The sequence below is a fragment of the Diorhabda sublineata genome, chromosome 7 (genome assembly GCF_026230105.1).
Source record: "Diorhabda sublineata isolate icDioSubl1.1 chromosome 7, icDioSubl1.1, whole genome shotgun sequence".
Lineage (NCBI taxonomy): Eukaryota > Metazoa > Arthropoda > Insecta > Coleoptera > Chrysomelidae > Diorhabda > Diorhabda sublineata.
The window spans coordinates 1,272,145-1,297,336 of NC_079480.1; the positions used below are offsets into that span (position 1 = coordinate 1,272,145).

The 25,192-nt window shown below is 32.9% G+C and overlaps 2 protein-coding genes across 2 annotated transcripts in view; both read left to right on the forward strand.

Annotated features, from left to right (window-relative positions):
• LOC130446443 (contactin-5) overlaps positions 1–25,192 on the forward strand; it is a 303,482-nt gene that overhangs the window by 111,898 nt on the left and 166,392 nt on the right. The gene's annotated exons all lie outside the window — the stretch shown is intronic.
• LOC130446444 (fructose-bisphosphate aldolase-like) lies at positions 23,703–24,797 on the forward strand. Its single transcript, XM_056782714.1, has one exon. The coding sequence runs from the start codon at positions 23,703–23,705 to the stop codon at positions 24,795–24,797; it is 1,095 nt and encodes a 364-aa protein (XP_056638692.1).

Genomic DNA, 25,192 nt, shown 5'->3' on the forward strand with positions numbered 1-25,192 from the left:
TATAAAATCAAGTACGGAAATTCGTCCGTCTCATTTGAACCCTTGCAATTCCTATGTCGGAATTTATTAAAAATTCCTGATGGGGCTGTAACTCGTTTTTTCTTTTTTTTCTTTTTTAAATTTCGTGCTATTTCCGAACGTTGTTTTTGACCGAAAATGGAAATTTAATTTTCCGAACGACTTTCTCTTGTGACGTGTAACAAATCATCGTGTAATTGGAAAAAGAATGACAACTGGCGATGAATTTTTCGTCCTTGCGCGTACTACTCTAGATTTTCCATAAAATTTTCATCTGTGGGTTCAGGTTTTACTTTCATGTTTATAATTACAGAATTATTATACAATCAACTATTAGATAAGCTACTTGCAGACCTAAACTTTCTAATTCTCCAAATACTCTTTACGCATCTTCGCGGAACGATTGGTATCGTTTAAAAATGAATTTTCTGATGTTCAAACCTAACCTAACCTAACCTAACCTAACCTAACCTAACCTAACCTAACCAAATCTCCAGTCGCACTTCGTCCAAAAACTTACCTATTTTAAAACTTGCAAGTCTGAATTTGCGAGAACGAAAACAATTCGTTAAAAAGCTTCACAAAAAGATGTGTCTTGGTTAACTGGGACTAAACTACAATCATAAACACAGAAGAAATAAGTCGCTTGACAATACGAAGTTCCCAATGAAACTAAAGAAGATTTTTCTTCGGTTTCTCTTAGAGAGATTACTTAGGATATATTTGATATTAAAGATTTTGTGGACGAACTTCATCGTTCGTCTAGGCCGGAATAAAAATTCGTGTTAAAAACAATTAACCGACCTTTTTTCAATTCGATTCAGTCAACTAACGAAACTATTAATCAAACCGCTGTACGTACTGTTACAGTCCAACAAATCCCAAATGTCTGATTCACCAGAACTTTCCCAGAAGCCCAACTTCATTATGAAATAACTTCCATTTAGAAACTTTAAACTCCTTGATTTACACCCCTGGAAATAAAATGTGTAAAGTTGATCTCATGAAAATGTTTTTTCTTTTTTTTAAACAGATGGGGATTCCACGTAAAGTGGAAAGTTATATCTTGAGAGACTGGGTGCCGAATCGTCGCTATCATCTTCGTAATTTCGAAAATTATTCCACGTACGAACACAAATTTTTGGAAAAAATACATTTATTCATACATTCATACATTTATCCGAGGGGACCAAATCTGATCGATAGGATGCATGAGATTTTGCGTTTTTTTGCTTGATTTCTTCGCTCAAACGTTGCAATAATACCCGACGTTGATACTTTTTCCTTTTAAAAGATAATCAACGGAAATTATCCCACGCCCATTCTGAAAAAACCGACGCCATGACCTTATCTGCAATTGGGAAGGTCTTGGACTTCTTTGGGTGTGAAGTGACGGATCCACGTTTCGTCCATTGCCAAAAACTCTATAGAAACATATTCACGACTCTGTTTTAGTTCCATTCCATCGTCAGCTCATTCGATCGACAACTGCTGGTCTTCGCAAGTCGGACGGTCTCGTCTAAACTGTGCTACTCAATATTTTACCGTTGATAACGAAGGTACAGTCTTTTTTAGAGTAGAATCTGGTTCAGCTTTTGTATTAGTTTGATCAACGCTTTTCAAATAAAAGTATTTTATCACATAACGATTTCCGATTCATTACAAAACGTTTACTATTGATGGCTGTCGAATAAATACTAAACAACGTGGCGTCTTCAAGCTTGGAACGGAAATGATAATTTTATTACCAAAATAATGTATTACGGTCCTGTTCGCGGTTGTAGATTGTTGTTAAAACTGCTAGCAACTCGCCATTCGGTTCGAGTAAATTATATACAAACTTTCCCAACAACTTCGAGACGCTGACACCCCTTGTTGTGAAAAACTGGAAAAGTTTCTCTTTTCTACCAGATCAATCAAGTTAAAATGATTATTATTTTTCTAAATTATTCGGAACGGCGCTGACGACGCCCCAACTGATAAAGAAGTTCAGACACAGCCATTGAGTTGATTCAATCATTCGATCAAGTGTTTATGGTGTAGATTTGATGCTTGAGGATGTTGAGGTTACAACGGAACCGGTGGAAAAGCAACCTAGTGATAGCATCCGCCGTTTATTCCACTCCCTTGGACATCGACATCTAAATAATTAAGCGAAAAGATTGTGGAAATGAAACGTCGAAAGATTGACGACAATAATTTTATTTAGTCGCAGTAAAATTCTGTGGATTATATCCTGCTTGGATATAAACCGAACGAAAGATTTTCCTGGTATTCTAATTTTATTGCCTCTTTCGTGAAATATTTCACGAAAATTCCCCGCTCAATTTTCTTTTGAAATACCGTATCAAACTAGATCTGAATATTGATGATCTAAATAATCTTTTATTACTCTCATGAATCATTTCTACGTTATAGTCTATAGTGAATTCATAAAAACTTTAAATTCGAGGGTTCTGTTCATTATTAAGTAGCCAAGCTCCGCTAAACAAACTCGTTTATATACCCAAAACGAATTTTTCAAAAATTCCAGAAAATTCTAGAAATTAGTTTAGACAAACGGGGAACTCGCAAAATTTTGGGGTTCCATTATCACCGGACAGGATCTACTTCGCAGCCTGTGTCGTGGACGAGTTCGTGACAATATCTAGAGTCAATGTGTGAGTTCCTAATATAATCTGGAGAAATTTAATAAGAAAAAATGTTTGTTGTAGAACTTTCATTAAAAGTGACACTTAGCTAACAGTGTTGAAAGTAATTATTAACGTGTTAAAAATATTTATCCACGACTGCTTTCATGACCTTAATAATACTTTTTCTTCTAAATAGTTTTAATTTAGTTTCTTACACATAAAAAAGATCAAAAAAGGGATTTTAGTAAACCAGATTCGAACCTTGGACCTGCAGTTTGAATGTACCGAACATTAACACCGAAATATCAACGAATTATATATTTTATCAATAATCCAACTAAATATAGATACTTAAGAGCCCCATCCCTTATCTAAAAGTGTCGAGATCTATCTAAAAATGTTTTCTTGTAGTTTATTGATTACGTAAAGACATTCAACATAGTACAACACGAAAAGCTTACGAATATATTGAGAAAAACTGAAAATTATCTATGTATAATAAAAAATCTGTATTGGAGACAAAAAGAAGTCGTTGGAATTATTGAAAGACGGTTTTATATTTTTGAGTAAACCAGATTCGAACCTTGGACCTACAGTTTGAATATACCTAGCATTAACACCGAAATATCAACGAATTATATATCATATCAATAATCCAACTAAATATAGATACTTAAGAGCCCCATCCCTTATCTAAAAGTGTCGAGACCTATCTAAAGATGTTTTCTTGTAGTTTATTGATTATGTAAAGACATTCAACTTAGTACAACACGAAAAGCTTACGAATATATTGAGAAAAACTGAAAATTATCTATGTATAATCAAAAATCTGTATTGGAGACAAAAAGAAGTCGTTGGAATTATTGAAAGACGGTTTTATATTTTTGAGTAAACCAGATTCGAACCTTGGACCTACAGTTTGAATATACCTAGCATTAACACCGAAATATCAACGAATTATATATCATATCAATAATCCAACTAAATATAGATACTTAAGAGCCCCATCCCTTATCTAAAAGTGTCGAGACCTATCTAAAGATGTTTTCTTGTAGTTTATTGATTACGTAAAGACATTCAACATAGTACAACACGAAAAGCTTACGAATATATTGAGAAAAACTGAAAATTATCTATGTATAATAAAAAATCTGTATTGGAGTCGAAAAGCAGTCGTTGGAATTATTGAAAGACGGTTTTATATTTTTGAGTAAACCAGATTCGAACCTTGGACCTACAGTTTGAATATACCTAGCATTAACACCGAAATATCAACGAATTATATATCATATCAATAATCCAACTAAATATAGATACTTAAGAGCCCCATCCCTTATCTAAAAGTGTCGAGACCTATCTAAAGATGTTTTCTTGTAGTTTATTGATTACGTAAAGACATTCAACATAGTACAACACGAAAAGCTTACGAATATATTGAGAAAAACTGACATTTATCTATGTATAATAAAAAATCTGTATTGGAGTCGAAAAGCAGTCGTTGGAATTATTGAAAGACGGTTTTATATTTTTGAGTAAACCAGATTCGAACCTTGGACCTACAGTTTGAATATACCTAGCATTAACACCGAAATATCAACGAATTATATATCATATCAATAATCCAACTAAATATAGATACTTAAGAGCCCCATCCCTTATCTAAAAGTGTCGAGACCTATCTAAAGATGTTTTCTTGTAGTTTATTGATTACGTAAAGACATTCAACATAGTACAACACGAAAAGCTTACGAATATATTGAGAAAAACTGACATTTATCTATGTATAATAAAAAATCTGTATTGGAGTCGAAAAGCAGTCGTTGGAATTATTGAAAGACGGTTTTATATTTTTGAGTAAACCAGATTCGAACCTTGGACCTACAGTTTGAATATACCTAGCATTAACACCGAAATATCAACGAATTATATATCATATCAATAATCCAACTAAATATAGATACTTAAGAGCCCCATCCCTTATCTAAAAGTGTCGAGATCTATCTAAAGATGTTTTCTTGTAGTTTATTGATTATGTAAAGACATTCAACATAGTACAACACGAAAAGCTTACGAATATATTGAGAAAAACTGAAAATTATCTATGTATAATCAAAAATCTGTATTGGAGTCGAAAAAGACATTTTTATATAAAACAAAATTCGTTGTAACTACTTGGTTGGCGTCAATAACGAAGTAAACTGATAATTTTTATATAAAATACGGAATTGTGTTGTATGTAATTACATAATAAATACTAGTTATTTTAGTTTGAATAGATTAATAGTTTTTAGGACAAAATTTATCCGAAATATAAAAAATTTAACGATACAACATTCACAATCGTTCTTAGAACGAATCATACTCAGAACCACTGCTGGCTGATACTCTTTTTATTCAATTATATTGTTTTTCCAAAAATAATCAGTTTTTTATAATTTTATCATGTAAAACACTGCTAAGTATTTTCAATTTTGTTTCGTACACATAAAAAAGATCAAAAAAGGGATTTTAGTAAACCAGATTCGAACCTTGGACCTGCAGTTTGAATGTACCGAACATTAACACCGAAATATCAACGAATTATATATTTTATCAATAATCCAACTAAATATAGATACTTAAGAGCCCCATCCCTTATCTAAAAGTGTCGAGATCTATCTAAAAATGTTTTCTTGTAGTTTATTGATTACGTAAAGACATTCAACATAGTACAACACGAAAAGCTTACGAATATATTGAGAAAAACTGAAAATTATCTATGTATAATAAAAAATCTGTATTGGAGACAAAAAGAATTCGTTGGAATTATTGAAAGACGGTTTTATATTTTTGAGTAAACCAGATTCGAACCTTGGACCTACAGTTTGAATATACCTAGCATTAACACCGAAATATCAACGATTTTTATATCATATCAATAATCCAACTAAATATAGATACTTAAGAGCCCCATCCCTTATCTACAAGTGTCGAGACCTATCTAAAGATGTTTTCTTGTAGTTTATTGATTATGTAAAGACATTCAACATAGTACAACACGAAAAGCTTACGAATATATTGAGAAAAACTGAAAATTATCTATGTATAATAAAAAATCTGTATTGGAGACAAAAAGAAGTCGTTGGAATTATTGAAAGACGGTTTTATATTTTTGAGTAAACCAGATTCGAACCTTGGACCTACAGTTTGAATATACCTAGCATTAACACCGAAATATCAACGAATTATATATCATATCAATAATCCAACTAAATATAGATACTTAAGAGCCCCATCCCTTATCTAAAAGTGTCGAGATCTATCTAAAGATGTTTTCTTGTAGTTTATTGATTATGTAAAGACATTCAACATAGTACAACACGAAAAGCTTACGAATATATTGAGAAAAACTGACATTTATCTATGTATAATCAAAAATCTGTATTGGAGTCGAAAAGCAGTCGTTGGAATTATTGAAAGACGGTTTTATATTTTTGAGTAAACCAGATTCGAACCTTGGACCTACAGTTTGAATATACCTAGCATTAACACCGAAATATCAACGAATTATATATTGTATCAATAATCCAACTAAATATAGATACTTAAGAGCCCCATCCCTTATCTAAAAGTGTCGAGACCTATCTAAAGATGTTTTCTTGTAGTTTATTGATTATGTAAAGACATTCAACATAGTACAACACGAAAAGCTTACGAATATATTGAGAAAAACTGAAAATTATCTATGTATAATAAAAAATCTGTATTGGAGACAAAAAGAAGTCGTTGGAATTATTGAAAGACGGTTTTATATTTTTGAGTAAACCAGATTCGAACCTTGGACCTACAGTTTGAATATACCTAGCATTAACACCGAAATATCAACGAATTATATATCATATCAATAATCCAACTAAATATAGATACTTAAGAGCCCCATCCCTTATCTAAAAGTGTCGAGACCTATCTAAAGATGTTTTCTTGTAGTTTATTGATTATGTAAAGACATTCAACATAGTACAACACGAAAAGCTTACGAATATATTGAGAAAAACTGACATTTATCTATGTATAATCAAAAATCTGTATTGGAGTCGAAAAGCAGTCGTTGGAATTATTGAAAGACGGTTTTATATTTTTGAGTAAACCAGATTCGAACCTTGGACCTACAGTTTGAATATACCTAGCATTAACACCGAAATATCAACGAATTATATATCATATCAATAATCCAACTAAATATAGATACTTAAGAGCCCCATCCCTTATCTAAAAGTGTCGAGACCTATCTAAAGATGTTTTCTTGTAGTTTATTGATTACGTAAAGACATTCAACATAGTACAACACGAAAAGCTTACGAATATATTGAGAAAAACTGACATTTATCTATGTATAATCAAAAATCTGTATTGGAGTCGAAAAGCAGTCGTTGGAATTATTGAAAGACGGTTTTATATTTTTGAGTAAACCAGATTCGAACCTTGGACCTACAGTTTGAATATACCTAGCATTAACACCGAAATATCAACGAATTATATATTGTATCAATAATCCAACTAAATATAGATACTTAAGAGCCCCATCCCTTATCTAAAAGTGTCGAGATCTATCTAAAGATGTTTTCTTGTAGTTTATTGATTATGTAAAGACATTCAACATAGTACAACACGAAAAGCTTACGAATATATTGAGAAAAACTGAAAATTATCTATGTATAATCAAAAATCTGTATTGGAGTCGAAAAGCAGTCGTTGGAATTATTGAAAGACGGTTTTATATTTTTGAGTAAACCAGATTCGAACCTTGGACCTACAGTTTGAATATACCTAGCATTAACACCGAAATATCAACGAATTATATATCATATCAATAATCCAACTAAATATAGATACTTAAGAGCCCCATCCCTTATCTAAAAGTGTCGAGACCTATCTAAAGATGTTTTCTTGTAGTTTATTGATTACGTAAAGACATTCAACATAGTACAACACGAAAAGCTTACGAATATATTGAGAAAAACTGACATTTATCTATGTATAATCAAAAATCTGTATTGGAGTCGAAAAGCAGTCGTTGGAATTATTGAAAGACGGTTTTATATTTTTGAGTAAACCAGATTCGAACCTTGGACCTACAGTTTGAATATACCTAGCATTAACACCGAAATATCAACGAATTATATATTGTATCAATAATCCAACTAAATATAGATACTTAAGAGCCCCATCCCTTATCTAAAAGTGTCGAGACCTATCTAAAGATGTTTTCTTGTAGTTTATTGATTACGTAAAGACATTCAACATAGTACAACACGAAAAGCTTACGAATATATTGAGAAAAACTGACATTTATCTATGTATAATCAAAAATCTGTATTGGAGTCGAAAAGCAGTCGTTGGAATTATTGAAAGACGGTTTTATATTTTTGAGTAAACCAGATTCGAACCTTGGACCTACAGTTTGAATATACCTAGCATTAACACCGAAATATCAACGAATTATATATCATATCAATAATCCAACTAAATATAGATACTTAAGAGCCCCATCCCTTATCTAAAAGTGTCGAGACCTATCTAAAGATGTTTTCTTGTAGTTTATTGATTACGTAAAGACATTCAACATAGTACAACACGAAAAGCTTACGAATATATTGAGAAAAACTGACATTTATCTATGTATAATCAAAAATCTGTATTGGAGTCGAAAAGCAGTCGTTGGAATTATTGAAAGACGGTTTTATATTTTTGAGTAAACCAGATTCGAACCTTGGACCTACAGTTTGAATATACCTAGCATTAACACCGAAATATCAACGAATTATATATCATATCAATAATCCAACTAAATATAGATACTTAAGAGCCCCATCCCTTATCTAAAAGTGTCGAGACCTATCTAAAGATGTTTTCTTGTAGTTTATTGATTACGTAAAGACATTCAACATAGTACAACACGAAAAGCTTACGAATATATTGAGAAAAACTGACATTTATCTATGTATAATCAAAAATCTGTATTGGAGTCGAAAAGCAGTCGTTGGAATTATTGAAAGACGGTTTTATATTTTTGAGTAAACCAGATTCGAACCTTGGACCTACAGTTTGAATATACCTAGCATTAACACCGAAATATCAACGAATTATATATTGTATCAATAATCCAACTAAATATAGATACTTAAGAGCCCCATCCCTTATCTAAAAGTGTCGAGATCTATCTAAAGATGTTTTCTTGTAGTTTATTGATTATGTAAAGACATTCAACATAGTACAACACGAAAAGCTTACGAATATATTGAGAAAAACTGAAAATTATCTATGTATAATCAAAAATCTGTATTGGAGTCGAAAAAGACATTTTTATATAAAATAAAATTCGTTGTAACTACTTGGTTGGCGTCAATAACGAAGTAAACTGATAATTTTTACATAAAATACGGAATTGTGTTGTATGTAATTACATAATAATTACTAGTTATTTTAGTTTGAATAGATTAATAGTTTTTAGGACAAAATTTATCCGAAATATAAAAAATTTAACGATACAACATTCACAATCGTTCTTAGAACGAATCATACTCTGGATTCGCAGATAACTGGAGGAAAATAAAGTTAGACAGTATGCGGGGAACAATGCTTTGTCGCGTCATCTTCCATGAATAGATCTTTTGTTGGAATGTACTATCGTCTCCACCATTAAGTACACCATGCACCATTACCTGATATTCTAACGTAACTGGCTCAAATTCAATTGTTTCGCATATATATATGGAAAAGTGCGGGAATTTCCACAAATGTTTCCATACGGCGTACATATTGAGAAAACTTACATAAAGGAAAATGATATTCTTCTTTAAGGAAAAACCCATTCTACGGATGTAATACGAATAGATATTTGTTGTTGTTGCAAATTTTATTTACACTAATAAAATGTCCGTGAATATACGGGGCGTTTCGAGACTTAACGCAAAAAATTCGGGAGCCAGTTGATGACGAATTGAATTTCGTACGAATAAGCGTTTAAAATTCACGAAATCAAAAATTATATTTAAGCACATTTTCTAAATTATAAATTCGAATAAATAATTCAAAATTACTATCTGAAAGGCAGGGGCGGCTCGTACCCAACGGTTACCAATTCGTAACTTTTACATGGACAGTTTATTTTTCAATCGATTTCCTAACAAAAAGATTCTCAGCTCAATTCGGTAAAATACTAACAATATCGTTAGTCAGTTTCTTGTTTTCCATGTTTGTAAGATAATATTGGACAACGCCACGACACTGTTCAACTCCTGGTGAGAAAAACGTTACGAATACCACTTTGATTGCGCCAAAAAAGGCATATTCATATCAATTTGGGGCTGATCGAAGAATTTGTGAAATAATGGGGATCGCTTTAGGTATATACGAGGGGGTACCCAAAAATAACCGACCGATGGCCGCAAGTTCCTGTCTCGTTCTTTTCTTGATGTCTTTTTCATGCGTGGAAACAAGAAAAAGTCGCACGGAGCCAGGTCGGGCGAGTAAGGTGCGTGGGGCGGTTATTTTTAACCAAAAATTGGCTAAAAGTGATGGCTGAGTGTGCAGGTGCGTTGTCATGAAGGAAAAACCAGTCACTTGATTGTTGAACCGAGCTCCAAGATATTCCATTGATTTCAGACAGTTGATCGATTGTTTGTCGACGATCTGTGAGCACAAGCTCTCGAATTCTTTCAAAATTTTCATCGATTCGGGCAGTTAATCGACATTTAGCCATTTTTAAATCGAGAAAATCACTCATACACACGAGTTTTCCCCATAAAATCATCTTTGTAAGCAGTTTTCAACATTAAAACAGTTTCAGCAGCGCTTTTACCGAGTAGAAAACAAAATTTCACAAACTAAGCAGCAGATAAACAACAAAAACGGTCACTAGTGACGAACAGAACGTGCGACACTGAACTGGCGACAGAAATCGGTACTACGAAAGCTTCACTCATGGTACTTTTGGGTACCCCCTCGTATGTTCCAAGTTACCAAAATTGTCTGAAGCAATGTTAAAATAAGGGAGTTTTCACCACTTTTTGAATCAATGGGAGAAATCGACCAAAAAACAGGAGATTTTTTCGAAAATGTAATGCGGTTGTTTTTGGGGGGCAATACCAAAGATTCCGATTATAAAACTATTGTATAATCGAGCAATGACAACGTATGAGCTGAAAATTTCACTTGTTCTTTCAAGTAATACAAGATATTTTTGAAAAAATGATGAAGATGTAGACGAAACACCGAAACTAAAAGAAGAATTGCTATTACCATTAGCAATACGTTAAAAAGTTTGTGGAAATGTTTGGCGGTGACAAAAATCGTTAAATCGTCTATTAAAAGCATCGTTTTCAATCAGAAATTTTGGAAGACAAAGTCTGAAGAGTATCCCCCAAGGATAACGACAAGTCGTCCTTAATTCCTCTTCGGAATAACCTCGATGGTCCGTAATGGATTCTCCAACAATATAATTCACTTATTTAAGTGTCATTAATGGAAACATCAAAAATTGTAGTAGTAAAACAGGATTCCTTGTAGATTGATTGTTTTTTGATGTTGTTCTTTCAAAAAAAAGCATAAAACTTTGGGCAACCGAATTCAAATCTAGCGACGATGTATCCATTCGAATAAATAAAGTTTTATTTCAAAATATAACACCTGGCGTACGATAAATCTGTTAAAAGTTTCGTGATACGTAGTAATCTTTGTTAAGATGTGTTGAAAGTTGTTGAGACTTCACGTTCCATCTATGTAGTCAACGAAACTTGTATAAACACATCTTTATTTACACACTATACGTTTGTATGTGTTTTGTAAGTTCTGGATATAATGAGAGGTTGCATCTTATTCACCTGTATTAAACTAGGTAGGTAATTTAAATTCTAAGAACATCTTTTTCGTATTAGTCGACTCCTGGTTTACTGTATAATATTCTTTGAAATTGATATGGACAAAAAAACGATGAAAAAACATGGGAAATTAAAGAGGAAAACTATGAAGTAACCGACAGATTCGAAATCTATACTTATACAAACCGAATAGACTTTTCCATGGTCTTTTGGAAATACTGGGAGAACTGTTAGATTAAGAAACTCTTGCCTAACATCGGAGTTTGTCTTTCAACTTCTCGCTACTAGGTACCAAGATAAGAGATACTAGCTTTTACCCGCTTTTACTCCACATTGAATGTCCGCGCCTAGCTCCTCTCCAACTCAACCGATTTAAGTGCTCAAAAACACAAAAGAAAAAGGATATTTCAACGAGTGTTTTCAAACCAGAACGAACTCTGTAGCTATATTAGAACCTGAGATATAGATCTTTGAATGTAGAAAAATTTCCAAAAACCTACAAAAATCCATAACTCCACATTGAAAGTCAGCGCATAGCTCCTCTCCAACTCAACCGATTTAAGTGCTCAAAAACACAAAAGAAAAAGGATATTTCAACGAGTGTTTTCAAACCAGAAAGAACTCTGTAGCTATATTAGAACCTGAGATATAGATCTTTGAATGTAGAAAAATTGTGCCAAAAACCTACAAAAATCCATAACTCCACATTGAATGTCCGCGTATAGCTCCTCTCCAACTCAACCGATTTAAATGGTCAAACACTCAAAAGAAAGAAGATGTTTTATTAAATATTCTTAAATCAAAACAAACTCTGTAGCTATATTAGAACCTGAGATATAGATCTTTGAATGTATAAAAATTGCCAAAAACCTACAAAAATCCATAACTCGACATTGAATGTCCGCGTATAGCTCCTGTCCAACTCAACAGATTTAAGTGCTCAAAAAGTCAAAAGAAAAAGGATATTTCAACGAGTGTTTTCAAATCAGAACGAACTCTGTAGCTATATTAGAACCTGAGATATAGATCTTTGAATGTAGGAAAATTTCCAAAAACCTACAAAAATCCATAACTCCACATTGAAAGTCAGCGCATAGCTCCTGTCCAACTCAACCGATTTAAGTGTTCAAAAACACAAAAGAAAGAATATTTTTCAACAAATATTTTTAAACTAAAACGAACTCTGTAGCTATATTAGAACCTGAGATATAGATCTTTGAATGTAGGAAAATTTCCAAAAACCTACAAAAATCCATAACTCCACATTGAAAGTCAGCGCATAGCTCCTGTCCAACTCAACCGATTTAAGTGTTCAAAAACACAAAAGAAAGAATATTTTTCAACAAATATTTTTAAACTGAAACGAACTCTGTAGCTATATTAGAACCTGAGATATAGATCTTTGAATGTAGGAAAATTTCCAAAAACCTACAAAAATCCATAACTCCACATTGAAAGTCAGCGCATAGCTCCTGTCCAACTCAACCGATTTAAGTGTTCAAAAACACAAAAGAAAGAATATTTTTCAACAAATATTTTTAAACTAAAACGAACTCTGTAGCTATATTAGAACCTGAGATATAGATCTTTGAATGTAGGAAAATTTCCAAAAACCTACAAAAATCCATAACTCCACATTGAAAGTCAGCGCATAGCTCCTGTCCAACTCAACCGATTTAAGTGTTCAAAAACACAAAAGAAAGAATATTTTTCAACAAATATTTTTAAACTAAAACGAACTCTGTAGCTATATTAGAACCTGAGATATAGATCTTTGAATGTAGGAAAATTTCCAAAAACCTACAAAAATCCATAACTCCACATTGAAAGTCAGCGCATAGCTCCTGTCCAACTCAACCGATTTAAGTGTTCAAAAACACAAAAGAAAGAATATTTTTCAACAAATATTTTTAAACTAAAACGAACTCTGTAGCTATATTAGAACCTGAGATATAGATCTTTGAATGTAGGAAAATTTCCAAAAACCTACAAAAATCCATAACTCCACATTGAAAGTCAGCGCATAGCTCCTGTCCAACTCAACAGATTTAAGTGCTCAAAAAGTCAAAAGAAAAAGGATATTTCAACGAGTGTTTTCAAATCAGAACGAACTCTGTAGCTATATTAGAACCTGAGATATAGATCTTTGAATGTAGGAAAATTTCCAAAAACCTACAAAAATCCATAACTCCACATTGAAAGTCAGCGCATAGCTCCTGTCCAACTCAACCGATTTAAGTGTTCAAAAACACAAAAGAAAGAATATTTTTCAACAAATATTTTTAAACTGAAACGAACTCTGTAGCTATATTAGAACCTGAGATATAGATCTTTGAATGTAGGAAAATTTCCAAAAACCTACAAAAATCCATAACTCCACATTGAAAGTCAGCGCATAGCTCCTGTCCAACTCAACCGATTTAAGTGTTCAAAAACACAAAAGAAAGAATATTTTTCAACAAATATTTTTAAACTAAAACGAACTCTGTAGCTATATTAGAACCTGAGATATAGATCTTTGAATGTAGGAAAATTTCCAAAAACCTACAAAAATCCATAACTCCACATTGAAAGTCAGCGCATAGCTCCTGTCCAACTCAACCGATTTAAGTGTTCAAAAACACAAAAGAAAGAATATTTTTCAACAAATATTTTTAAACTAAAACGAACTCTGTAGCTATATTAGAACCTGAGATATAGATCTTTGAATGTAGGAAAATTTCCAAAAACCTACAAAAATCCATAACTCCACATTGAAAGTCAGCGCATAGCTCCTGTCCAACTCAACCGATTTAAGTGTTCAAAAACACAAAAGAAAGAATATTTTTCAACAAATATTTTTAAACTGAAACGAACTCTGTAGCTATATTAGAACCTGAGATATAGATCTTTGAATGTAGGAAAATTTCCAAAAACCTACAAAAATCCATAACTCCACATTGAAAGTCAGCGCATAGCTCCTGTCCAACTCAACCGATTTAAGTGTTCAAAAACACAAAAGAAAGAATATTTTTCAACAAATATTTTTAAACTAAAACGAACTCTGTAGCTATATTAGAACCTGAGATATAGATCTTTGAATGTAGGAAAATTTCCAAAAACCTACAAAAATCCATAACTCCACATTGAAAGTCAGCGCATAGCTCCTGTCCAACTCAACCGATTTAAGTGTTCAAAAACACAAAAGAAAGAATATTTTTCAACAAATATTTTTAAACTAAAACGAACTCTGTAGCTATATTAGAACCTGAGATATAGATCTTTGAATGTAGGAAAATTTCCAAAAACCTACAAAAATCCATAACTCCACATTGAAAGTCAGCGCATAGCTCCTGTCCAACTCAACCGATTTAAGTGTTCAAAAACACAAAAGAAAGAATATTTTTCAACAAATATTTTTAAACTAAAACGAACTCTGTAGCTATATTAGAACCTGAGATATAGATCTTTGAATGTAGGAAAATTTCCAAAAACCTACAAAAATCCATAACTCCACATTGAAAGTCAGCGCATAGCTCCTGTCCAACTCAACCGATTTAAGTGTTCAAAAACACAAATGAAAGAATATTTTTCAACAAATATTTTTAAACTGAAACGAACTCTGTAGCTATATTAGAACCTGAGATATAGATCTTTGAATGTAGGAAAATTTCCAAAAACCTACAAAAATCCATAACTCCACATTGAAAGTCAGCGCATAGCTCCTGTCCAACTCAACCGATTTAAGTGTTCAAAAACACAAAAGAAAGAATATTTTTCAACAAATATTTTTAAACTAAAACGAACTCTGTAGCTATATTAGAACCTGAGATATAGATCTTTGAATGTAGGAAAATTTCCAAAAACCTACAAAAATCCATAACTCCACATTGAAAGTCAGCGCATAGCTCCTGTCCAACTCAACCGATTTAAGTGTTCAAAAACACAAAAGAAAGAATATTTTTCAACAAATATTTTTAAACTAAAACGAACTCTGTAGCTATATTAGAACCTGAGATATAGATCTTTGAATGTAGGAAAATTTCCAAAAACCTACAAAAATCCATAACTCCACATTGAAAGTCAGCGCATAGCTCCTGTCCAACTCAACCGATTTAAGTGTTCAAAAACACAAAAGAAAGAATATTTTTCAACAAATATTTTTAAACTAAAACGAACTCTGTAGCTATATTAGAACCTGAGATATAGATCTTTGAATGTAGGAAAATTTCCAAAAACCTACAAAAATCCATAACTCCACATTGAAAGTCAGCGCATAGCTCCTGTCCAACTCAACAGATTTAAGTGCTCAAAAAGTCAAAAGAAAAAGGATATTTCAACGAGTGTTTTCAAATCAGAACGAACTCTGTAGCTATATTAGAACCTGAGATATAGATCTTTGAATGTAGGAAAATTTCCAAAAACCTACAAAAATCCATAACTCCACATTGAAAGTCAGCGCATAGCTCCTGTCCAACTCAACCGATTTAAGTGTTCAAAAACACAAAAGAAAGAATATTTTTCAACAAATATTTTTAAACTAAAACGAACTCTGTAGCTATATTAGAACCTGAGATATAGATCTTTGAATGTAGGAAAATTTCCAAAAACCTACAAAAATCCATAACTCCACATTGAAAGTCAGCGCATAGCTCCTGTCCAACTCAACCGATTTAAGTGTTCAAAAACACAAAAGAAAGAATATTTTTCAACAAATATTTTTAAACTAAAACGAACTCTGTAGCTATATTAGAACCTGAGATATAGATCTTTGAATGTAGGAAAATTTCCAAAAACCTACAAAAATCCATAACTCCACATTGAAAGTCAGCGCATAGCTCCTGTCCAACTCAACCGATTTAAGTGTTCAAAAACACAAAAGAAAGAATATTTTTCAACAAATATTTTTAAACTAAAACGAACTCTGTAGCTATATTAGAACCTGAGATATAGATCTTTGAATGTAGGAAAATTTCCAAAAACCTACAAAAATCCATAACTCCACATTGAAAGTCAGCGCATAGCTCCTGTCCAACTCAACCGATTTAAGTGTTCAAAAACACAAAAGAAAGAAGATTTTTCAACAAATATTTTTAAACTAAAACGAACTCTGTAGCTATATTAGAACCTGAGATATGGATCTTTGAATGTAGGAAAATTGCCAAAAACCTACAAAAATCCATAACTCCACATTGAATATCCGCGTCTAGCTCCTCTCCAACTCAACCGATTTAAGTGCTCAAAAATACAAAAGAAAGAAGATTTTTCAACAAATATTTTTAAACTAAAATGAACTCTGTAGCTATATTAGAACCTGAGATATTGAGGATAGAACGTGTGTACGTGAAAAACTCCCATAAGTAATGTACAGGTGGAAATCGCATTTGAGTATAACTTGAGAATGGTGAAAATTAGATGAAATCCGATGGTTGATGGCTGATCTGTGCATCAATATCTTTCATTGAAAAAAAAAAATGAAGCAAATCGGTTGGGTAGAACGCCTGAACGGACTCGGAATGGAAATCATCAATTTTTTTAATATATATAAGATATACAAAAATAATATAATTGTGTATAGATGTCGAGCAGTGTATTTTAACGATTTGAATAAATATCTGCGTCTAAAATACAAATTTATTGTTTTAAAAAAAATAACCACCCCAACGCAACTAAAAATTTATCGCATTTGTCATTTGTTTGTGTTTGTCAACCCTCAAAAAATACAGATAATGTATATATATATATATATATATATATATATATATATATATATATATATATATATATATATATATATATATTGTTTTTCCGCTGGCCTGATTTTCACCCCAGTTCGAACATCAGCAAGACAGACATTTCCCGTAGGTTCAATTCGGCAGTTTTATTCAACTCAGTAAAACGTATAAATCCATCCACATATTAAACACACATAAATCCTCATGTGTTTATTGGAGTGAAAACTAGTAGAAAAAGTCGCGATTTCTTTTTGATTTTTGTCATCTTGTCGAACTTGATGGGATTTGAGGTTAGATAAACATATTCCTTCACATATAAATAATTTTTTTGATAACGCCATCTAGAAGTAGTTCGTTCTGTATTCATTTACATATCTAAAATTACGTTTTGAATGTTTTATGTAATAAAAGTGACAGTTGACAGTTGCGTACTGCAAAACACTTTCAGTACGCTCCGGAATGACTCTGGAGTGATTCTAGTCACTTCAATGTTGACAGTTGACAGTTACGTACTGCAAAACACTTTCAATACGCTCCGGAATGACTCTGGAGTGATTCTAGTCACTTCAATGTTGACAGTTGACAGTTGCGTACTGCAAAACACTTTCAGTACGCTCCGGAATGACTCTGGAGTGATTCTAGTCACTTCAATGTTGACAGTTGACAGTTACGTACTGCAAAACACTTTCAATACGCTCCGGAATGACTCTGGAGTGATTCTAGTCACTTCAATGTTGACAGTTGACAGTTACGTACTGCAAAACACTTTCAGTACGCTCCGGAATGACTCTGGAGTGATTCTAGTCACTTCAATGTTGACAGTTGACAGTTGCGTACTGCAAAACACTTTCAGTACGCTCCGGAATGACTCTGGAGTGATTCTAGTCACTTCAATGTTGACAGTTGACAGTTACGTACTGCAAAACACTTTCAGTACGCTCCGGAATGACTCTAGAGTGATTCTAGTCACTTCAATGTTGACAGTTGACAGTTGCGTACTGCAAAACACTTTCAGTACGCTCCGAAATGACTCTAGAGTGATTCTAGTCACTTCAATGTTGACAGTTGACAGTTGCGTACTGCAAAACACTTTCAGTACGCTCCGGAATGACTCTGGAGTGATTCTAGTCACTTCAATGTTGACAGTTGACAGTTGCGTACTGCAAAACACTTTCAGTACGCTCCGGAATGACTCTGGAGTGATTCTAGTCACTTCAATGTTGACAGTTGACAGTTACGTACGGCAAAACACTTCCATTCCTAAAAATGATGTCACTTGCATCTTGCACTTGATGTATACATCTTCATTGACATATAAATAATAGTCATATTCAGACCTCCTGAATTTTAGTTCTCTTTGTACAACTTCGAGGAATACTTGGTATCGTTGTCACGCAGGAAAATGAGTTTTCTGACGTTCAAACGCTGACCAAAGCGGTACTACATTTTCCTTTAATATTTTCTCCAGCCTTTTTTCTTCGAAATCAAGTGGCTCTTCCTCCAAAACATCCCCAAACCATCACTGGTGCTTCAAACTATGCGTTCTTCCTTTGAGTTTCTTATTTTTGATTGAAAATTCATATTTTACAATAATTGGTCGTAATAAATAACAAATTACAATACCAAATGAATATTTGTCAAGTTTTAAATTTATTTGGTGACTGTTTTGGAAATAACGCTCACAGTAAACGATAAACTATATTCTTTATAGCAGAGACATGCCATTAAAACAGATAAAACCAAAACTATTGGTACAATAAATTTTCTATTTGTGCTCTTCAGGTGTTCCTAACATCTAAACGTTGTGCAGGGACAAGATACGATCTTGTACAGGATCGGAATAGATAAAAAACATAAAAAAACGTCAAACGCCAAAAATTCTATCAACGTTTCAACGTATGGATGCGAGTATTGACAAATGACATATTGACAGATGACAGATGAGACAAAAGAAAACAATAGAGGTTATTCTAGTGCGGATATGTGATGAAGGACACGTGACCGAAGAAAGTATTAAGCGCAGCAAGACCTTGAAAGGATTTAACACACTATGAATGTCGGAGCCATCCAGGAAAACGAGTGGATAGATGTATGATACAATATTAAAATATACAACGATGTATAAATATATAGAAGCGTTTACGTAGTGGGATTGTGGCAAAATTAATACGAATACGAGATGAGGATTTATTTTTGATGTCGTTCCGACCCTGTCTACAATTTACCAAATCCGAAAACGAATTTTCAAGTTAATTGATTCTCTTTGTCTACCTGTAGAGAGAGATATATATATATATACATGTTTAACACCCCACCGGTTTTCTTTTTTTACCCACAACTAGTTTCAAACCATCGACGAATCAAAATTGAATGGAAACTATAAAAATTAATTGATATTATCGCTTCTTTACTTTAGATTCTTTAGAAAATAACAAACAATTTAGATAGACTAATAAAAAGTTTGTTATTCATTAATTTCGTGATAAAAAATTGTATATTACACACTTTCTTTGAATTTGAATTTCGAAAGGAAAACCTCTACCCTTTGATCCAAAGGGTAGAGGTTGATACACGCCACAGAAGGGCGCCACTGTTTGCCTTGACCTCTTGACCAGAAATTTGGACAGCTTTGTACCGATACTACCACGGCAAATGCTCTTCGGAGCTGTCTAACACCTGCAGACGCCCAGAAGCTCAAGATTAATATCCACATCACCAAAATACGTGAAAAAAGCTTTTTCAACAATGTCAGATTGTAGTTGTAGCTTGTAGGAATCGAAATTATTGATTTTTCGCAATCAAATTTAATATCAAATATTCCCGCCTTTTTTCTAGAGACTTTTATTTTTTACTAAACATATTGTAATGTCAGATTTCGATACGAAATGGTGGACAATTACTAATACTCGGAACGACATTCTAAACGTTTTTATTTCGAATTTCGTTCAATTTTTAGTGCGTGTCGTTTACAAATTTTGTCTCGATTGTACAGCGTGTTGAAGAAGTTGAATAAAATGAAAGGTCATCGTTGAAATGTCATCGAAATAGAAAGTAAATGTAAAATCATATCGATACTGATAATTGGATCGGAACAGTTGCCTACCGGGGAAACTAAAGGTTTCTCGTTTAAAAGAATATAAAGAAAAATTATCCAACTATATCGTTACGTATGTCGGTAACCTTTGATAAATGTCATTCTGTTTTTATATTCGTGTTTTTATGAATGGATGAATATAAAACCCCCAGTACATTAGAATTTATGTACATAGAGATGTTATTTACGGTTCTATTGAGTTTTTCCAAATAATAATATGAAGAACAAACCAATCAACTTAATTTAATTAAAATGGCAACGCTGCTGCTGTCAAAAAGCGTATGTCAATTGTCATCTGTCAGAATTTGAGTAAGCTGCGCCATTTTATTTTGACAGCTGTTAATAGTAGACTACGTCGGTATTTGAGAATGGAAAGGAAAAAATTATATTTATTACTAAAGTTTTATTGATACACCCTCGTATTTTGAATCAGCTATACCACACATCCATAATATTTGTTTTAATAATAAAATAAACAGACAAATCAACTTCTTACATCTTCAACGTATCGTAATAGTAAGAATATGTCATTTTATATCAAAATTTTTGGACTTCCTACTTCTTAATTAAAATGGCAACACTACTCCTGTCAAAAAACATACGTCAATTGACAGCTGTCAGAATTTGAACAAGCTACGTCATTTATTTCGTACTTTACAGGCATTTATAGCAGATTATGTCGTAATTTGAAATTATAAAGGAAAAAATCTATTGATATTTCCTCGTATATTAACACATCCATGTTCTACATCCATGATATTCGATGTATTAATGAAATAAATAGACAAATCAACTTCATTTATCTCTTACGATATCAAAATAATAACAATATGTCATTTTATATCAAAATATTTGGATTTCCCACTTCTTAATCAAATTGGCAGCACTGCTGCTGTCAAAAAGCATATGTTAATTGACATCTGTCAGAATTTGAACAAGCTACGACATTTATTTCGTATTTTACAGGCATTTATAGCAGACTATATCGTAATTTGAAAATAAAAAGGAAAATATCATGTTTCTATTGATATTTCCTCGTATATTGAAGCATCTATGTTCTACATCCATGATATTCGATATAATAATGAAATAAATATACAAATCAACTTCTTTTGTCTCTTTGTCTCTGTTAATAATAACAATATGTCATTTTATATCAAAATATTTGGATTTCCCACTTCTTAATCAAATTGGCAGCACTGCTGCTGTCAAAAAGCGTATGTTAATTGACATCTGTCAGAATTTGAACAAGCTACGACATTTATTTCGTATTTTACAGGCATTTATAGCAGACTATATCGTAATTTGAAAATAAAAAGGAAAATATCATGTTTCTATTGATATTTCCTCGTATATTAACACATCCATGTTCTACATCCATGATATTCGATGTATTAATGAAATAAATAGACAAATCAACTTCATTTATCTCTTACGATATCAAAATAATAACAATATGTCATTTTATATCAAAATATTTGGATTTCCCACTTCTTAATCAAATTGGCAACGCTGCTGCTGTCAAAAAGCGTATGTTAATTGACATCTGTCAGAATTTGAACAAGCTACGACATTTATTTCGTATTTTACAGGCATTTATAGCAGACTATGTGGTAATTTGAAAATAAAAAGGAAAATATCATGTTTCTATTGATATTTCCTCGTATATTAACACATCCATGTTCTACATCCATGATATTCGATGTATTAATGAAATAAATAGACAAATCAACTTCATTTATCTCTTACGATATCAAAATAATAACAATATGTCATTTTATATCAAAATATTTGGATTTCCCACTTCTTAATCAAATTGGCAACGCTGCTGCTGTCAAAAAGCGTATGTTAATTGACATCTGTCAGAATTTGAACAAGCTACGACATTTATTTCGTATTTTACAGGCATTTATAGCAGACTATGTGGTAATTTGAAAATAAAAAGGAAAATATCATGTTTCTATTGATATTTCCTCGTATATTAACACATCCATGTTCTACATCCATGATATTCGATGTATTAATGAAATAAATAGACAAATCAACTTCATTTATCTCTTACGATATCAAAATAATAACAATATGTCATTTTATATCAAAATATTTGGATTTCCCACTTCTTAATCAAATTGGCAACGCTGCTGCTGTCAAAAAGCGTATGTTAATTGACATCTGTCAGAATTTGAACAAGCTACGACATTTATTTCGTATTTTACAGGCATTTATAGCAGACTATGTGGTAATTTGAAAATAAAAAGGAAAATATCATGTTTCTATTGATATTTCCTCGTATATTAACACATCCATGTTCTACATCCATGATATTCGATGTATTAATGAAATAAATAGACAAATCAACTTCATTTATCTCTTACGATATCAAAATAATAACAATATGTCATTTTATATCAAAATATTTGGATTTCCCACTTCTTAATCAAATTGGCAGCACTGCTGCTGTCAAAAAGCATACGTCAATTGACATCTGTCAGAATATGAACATGCTACGTCATTTATTTCGTATTTTACAGGCATTTATAGCAGACTATATCGTAATTTGAAAATAAAAAGGAAAATATCATGTTTCTATTGATATTTCCTCGTATATTGAAGCATCTATGTTCTACATCCATGATATTCGATATAATAATGAAATAAATATACAAATCAACTTCTTTTGTCTCTTTGTCTCTGTTAATAATAACAATATGTCATTTTATATCAAAATATTTGGATTTCCCACTTCTTAATCAAATTGGCAACGCTGCTGCTGTCAACAAGCATACGTCAATTGACTTCTGTCAAAATTCGAACAAGCTAAATCATATGACAGTCATTTATTGCTGACGTTATGTCTAAATTTAAGAATAAAAAGGAAAAATTTATATTTATTACGAAATTCCTTTTGATATACCCTCGTATAATGACGTATAATCAATAATAAATAAACAGATTAACTTCTTCAATCTTTGCATATAACATAATAACAAATTTTCACATCAAAACTTTTAAATTACCCGCTTTTTCACTTAAATGTCAACATCGCTGCTGTCAACGAACATATGTCATTTACTGTCAAAATTTGAACAAACTACGGAACTGAATTTGTATTTAATAGCCATTAATAGCAAATGGTATCGTGTTTTAAGAAAAAATATGTGAAATCTGGAGTCATATTGATTCACACTCGCATAATGGACTCATTCATACCCCACATCTTTCAAATTCGATATCCAATGAAAACCTCGCAGATTCTTTGTAAAACTCCGCTTACTCTTTTAATCGGTAGCGACTCCAAGCAATCAAACGTCAATTTATAAATCTTTCACAATTTTTTTGTGTCAAACGCATCATTTTAATAAAAATTCAATCATAAACCAAAAATATGACTACTTCTTGGAATTACCCCGATCCTGCGTTACAAGATGAACTGAAAAAAATCGCCGAAGCAATCGTAGCTCCCGGTAAAGGTATTTTGGCAGCCGACGAATCCGTTTCCACCATGGGTAAGCGCTTACAAGACATCGGTCTAGAAAATACTGATGATAACAGAAGGAAATATAGACAATTGCTTTTCACCACGTGCCCTATTATCGGAGATTACATATCCGGCGTAATTTTGTTCAACGAAACGGTTTATCAAAAAACCGACGACGGTACGCCGTTCATCGAGTGTTTAAGGAAACGAGGCATCATCCCCGGCATCAAGGTGGACACTGGCGTCGTACCTCTGTTTGGAAGCAACGACGAATGCACCACCCAAGGCTTGGACGATATGGCGAAACGTTGCGCCCAATATAAAAAAGACGGATGCCATTTCGCTAAATGGCGATGTGTCTTAAAAATCAAATCCAACACGCCCTCTATCCAAGCGTTGATTGAAAACGCCAACGTCTTGGCCCGATACGCCTCGATATGCCAAGCTGCTAGAATAGTACCGATAGTAGAACCGGAAATCCTACCAGACGGTGACCACGATTTACAAGTTTGTCAAAAAACCACGGAAACCGTACTAGCCTACGTATATAAAGCCCTCTATGACCACAACATATATCTGGAAGGTACTCTATTGAAACCCAACATGGTAACAGCCGGTCAAGGCTGTCCCAACAAAGCTACGCCCGAACAAGTCGCCGCCGCCACCGTAACAGCTTTCCAACGAAGAGTACCGGTAGCAGTACCTGGCGTTACCTTCTTATCCGGTGGTCAATCCGAAGAAGAAGCTACCGTCAATCTCAACGCCATGAATCAGTACCCTGGAAAGAGACCTTGGACTTTAACCTTCAGTTATGGACGAGCTTTGCAAGCTTCTGTACTTCGCGCTTGGGCGGGAAAAGATGAAAACGTCAAAGCTGGACAGGATGAACTGTTGAAACGTGCTAAAGCAAACAGCGACGCCGCTCTTGGGAAATATATACCTGGTAGTATTGAAAGTAAGGCCGGAGACACTGGACTGTTCGTCAAGAATCACGCTTATTAAAACAATTGTGAATATCTTGTAAATTTGCAGTGAAAATTAAATATCTATTATTTATTCCAAAACTTTTTATTCCTTCTATTCTAGTTGTTATTACCAACTATCCGACGGATGCTGTCAAATTCTTTCCAGTTTTTTATCGATTTAAAGGTTTAACTCGAAAAAATTATGTTTGGACGTTGTACAAAGTCGTATTTGTAATCATCATCCGGTTCCTGGGGGTCTAAATCACTTCCTGCATCTCTCACACCGTTACGCTGTCGATTTTACGACTGGTCATTCGAAGATCCTTCGACGCCCAGTCACCACACGCTAAAATTCATGCTACAACTTGTTTTTATCCAGTAGAACAATCATTTTTTTTTCCAAGGATGGATCTTCATCATGTACACCTTCTT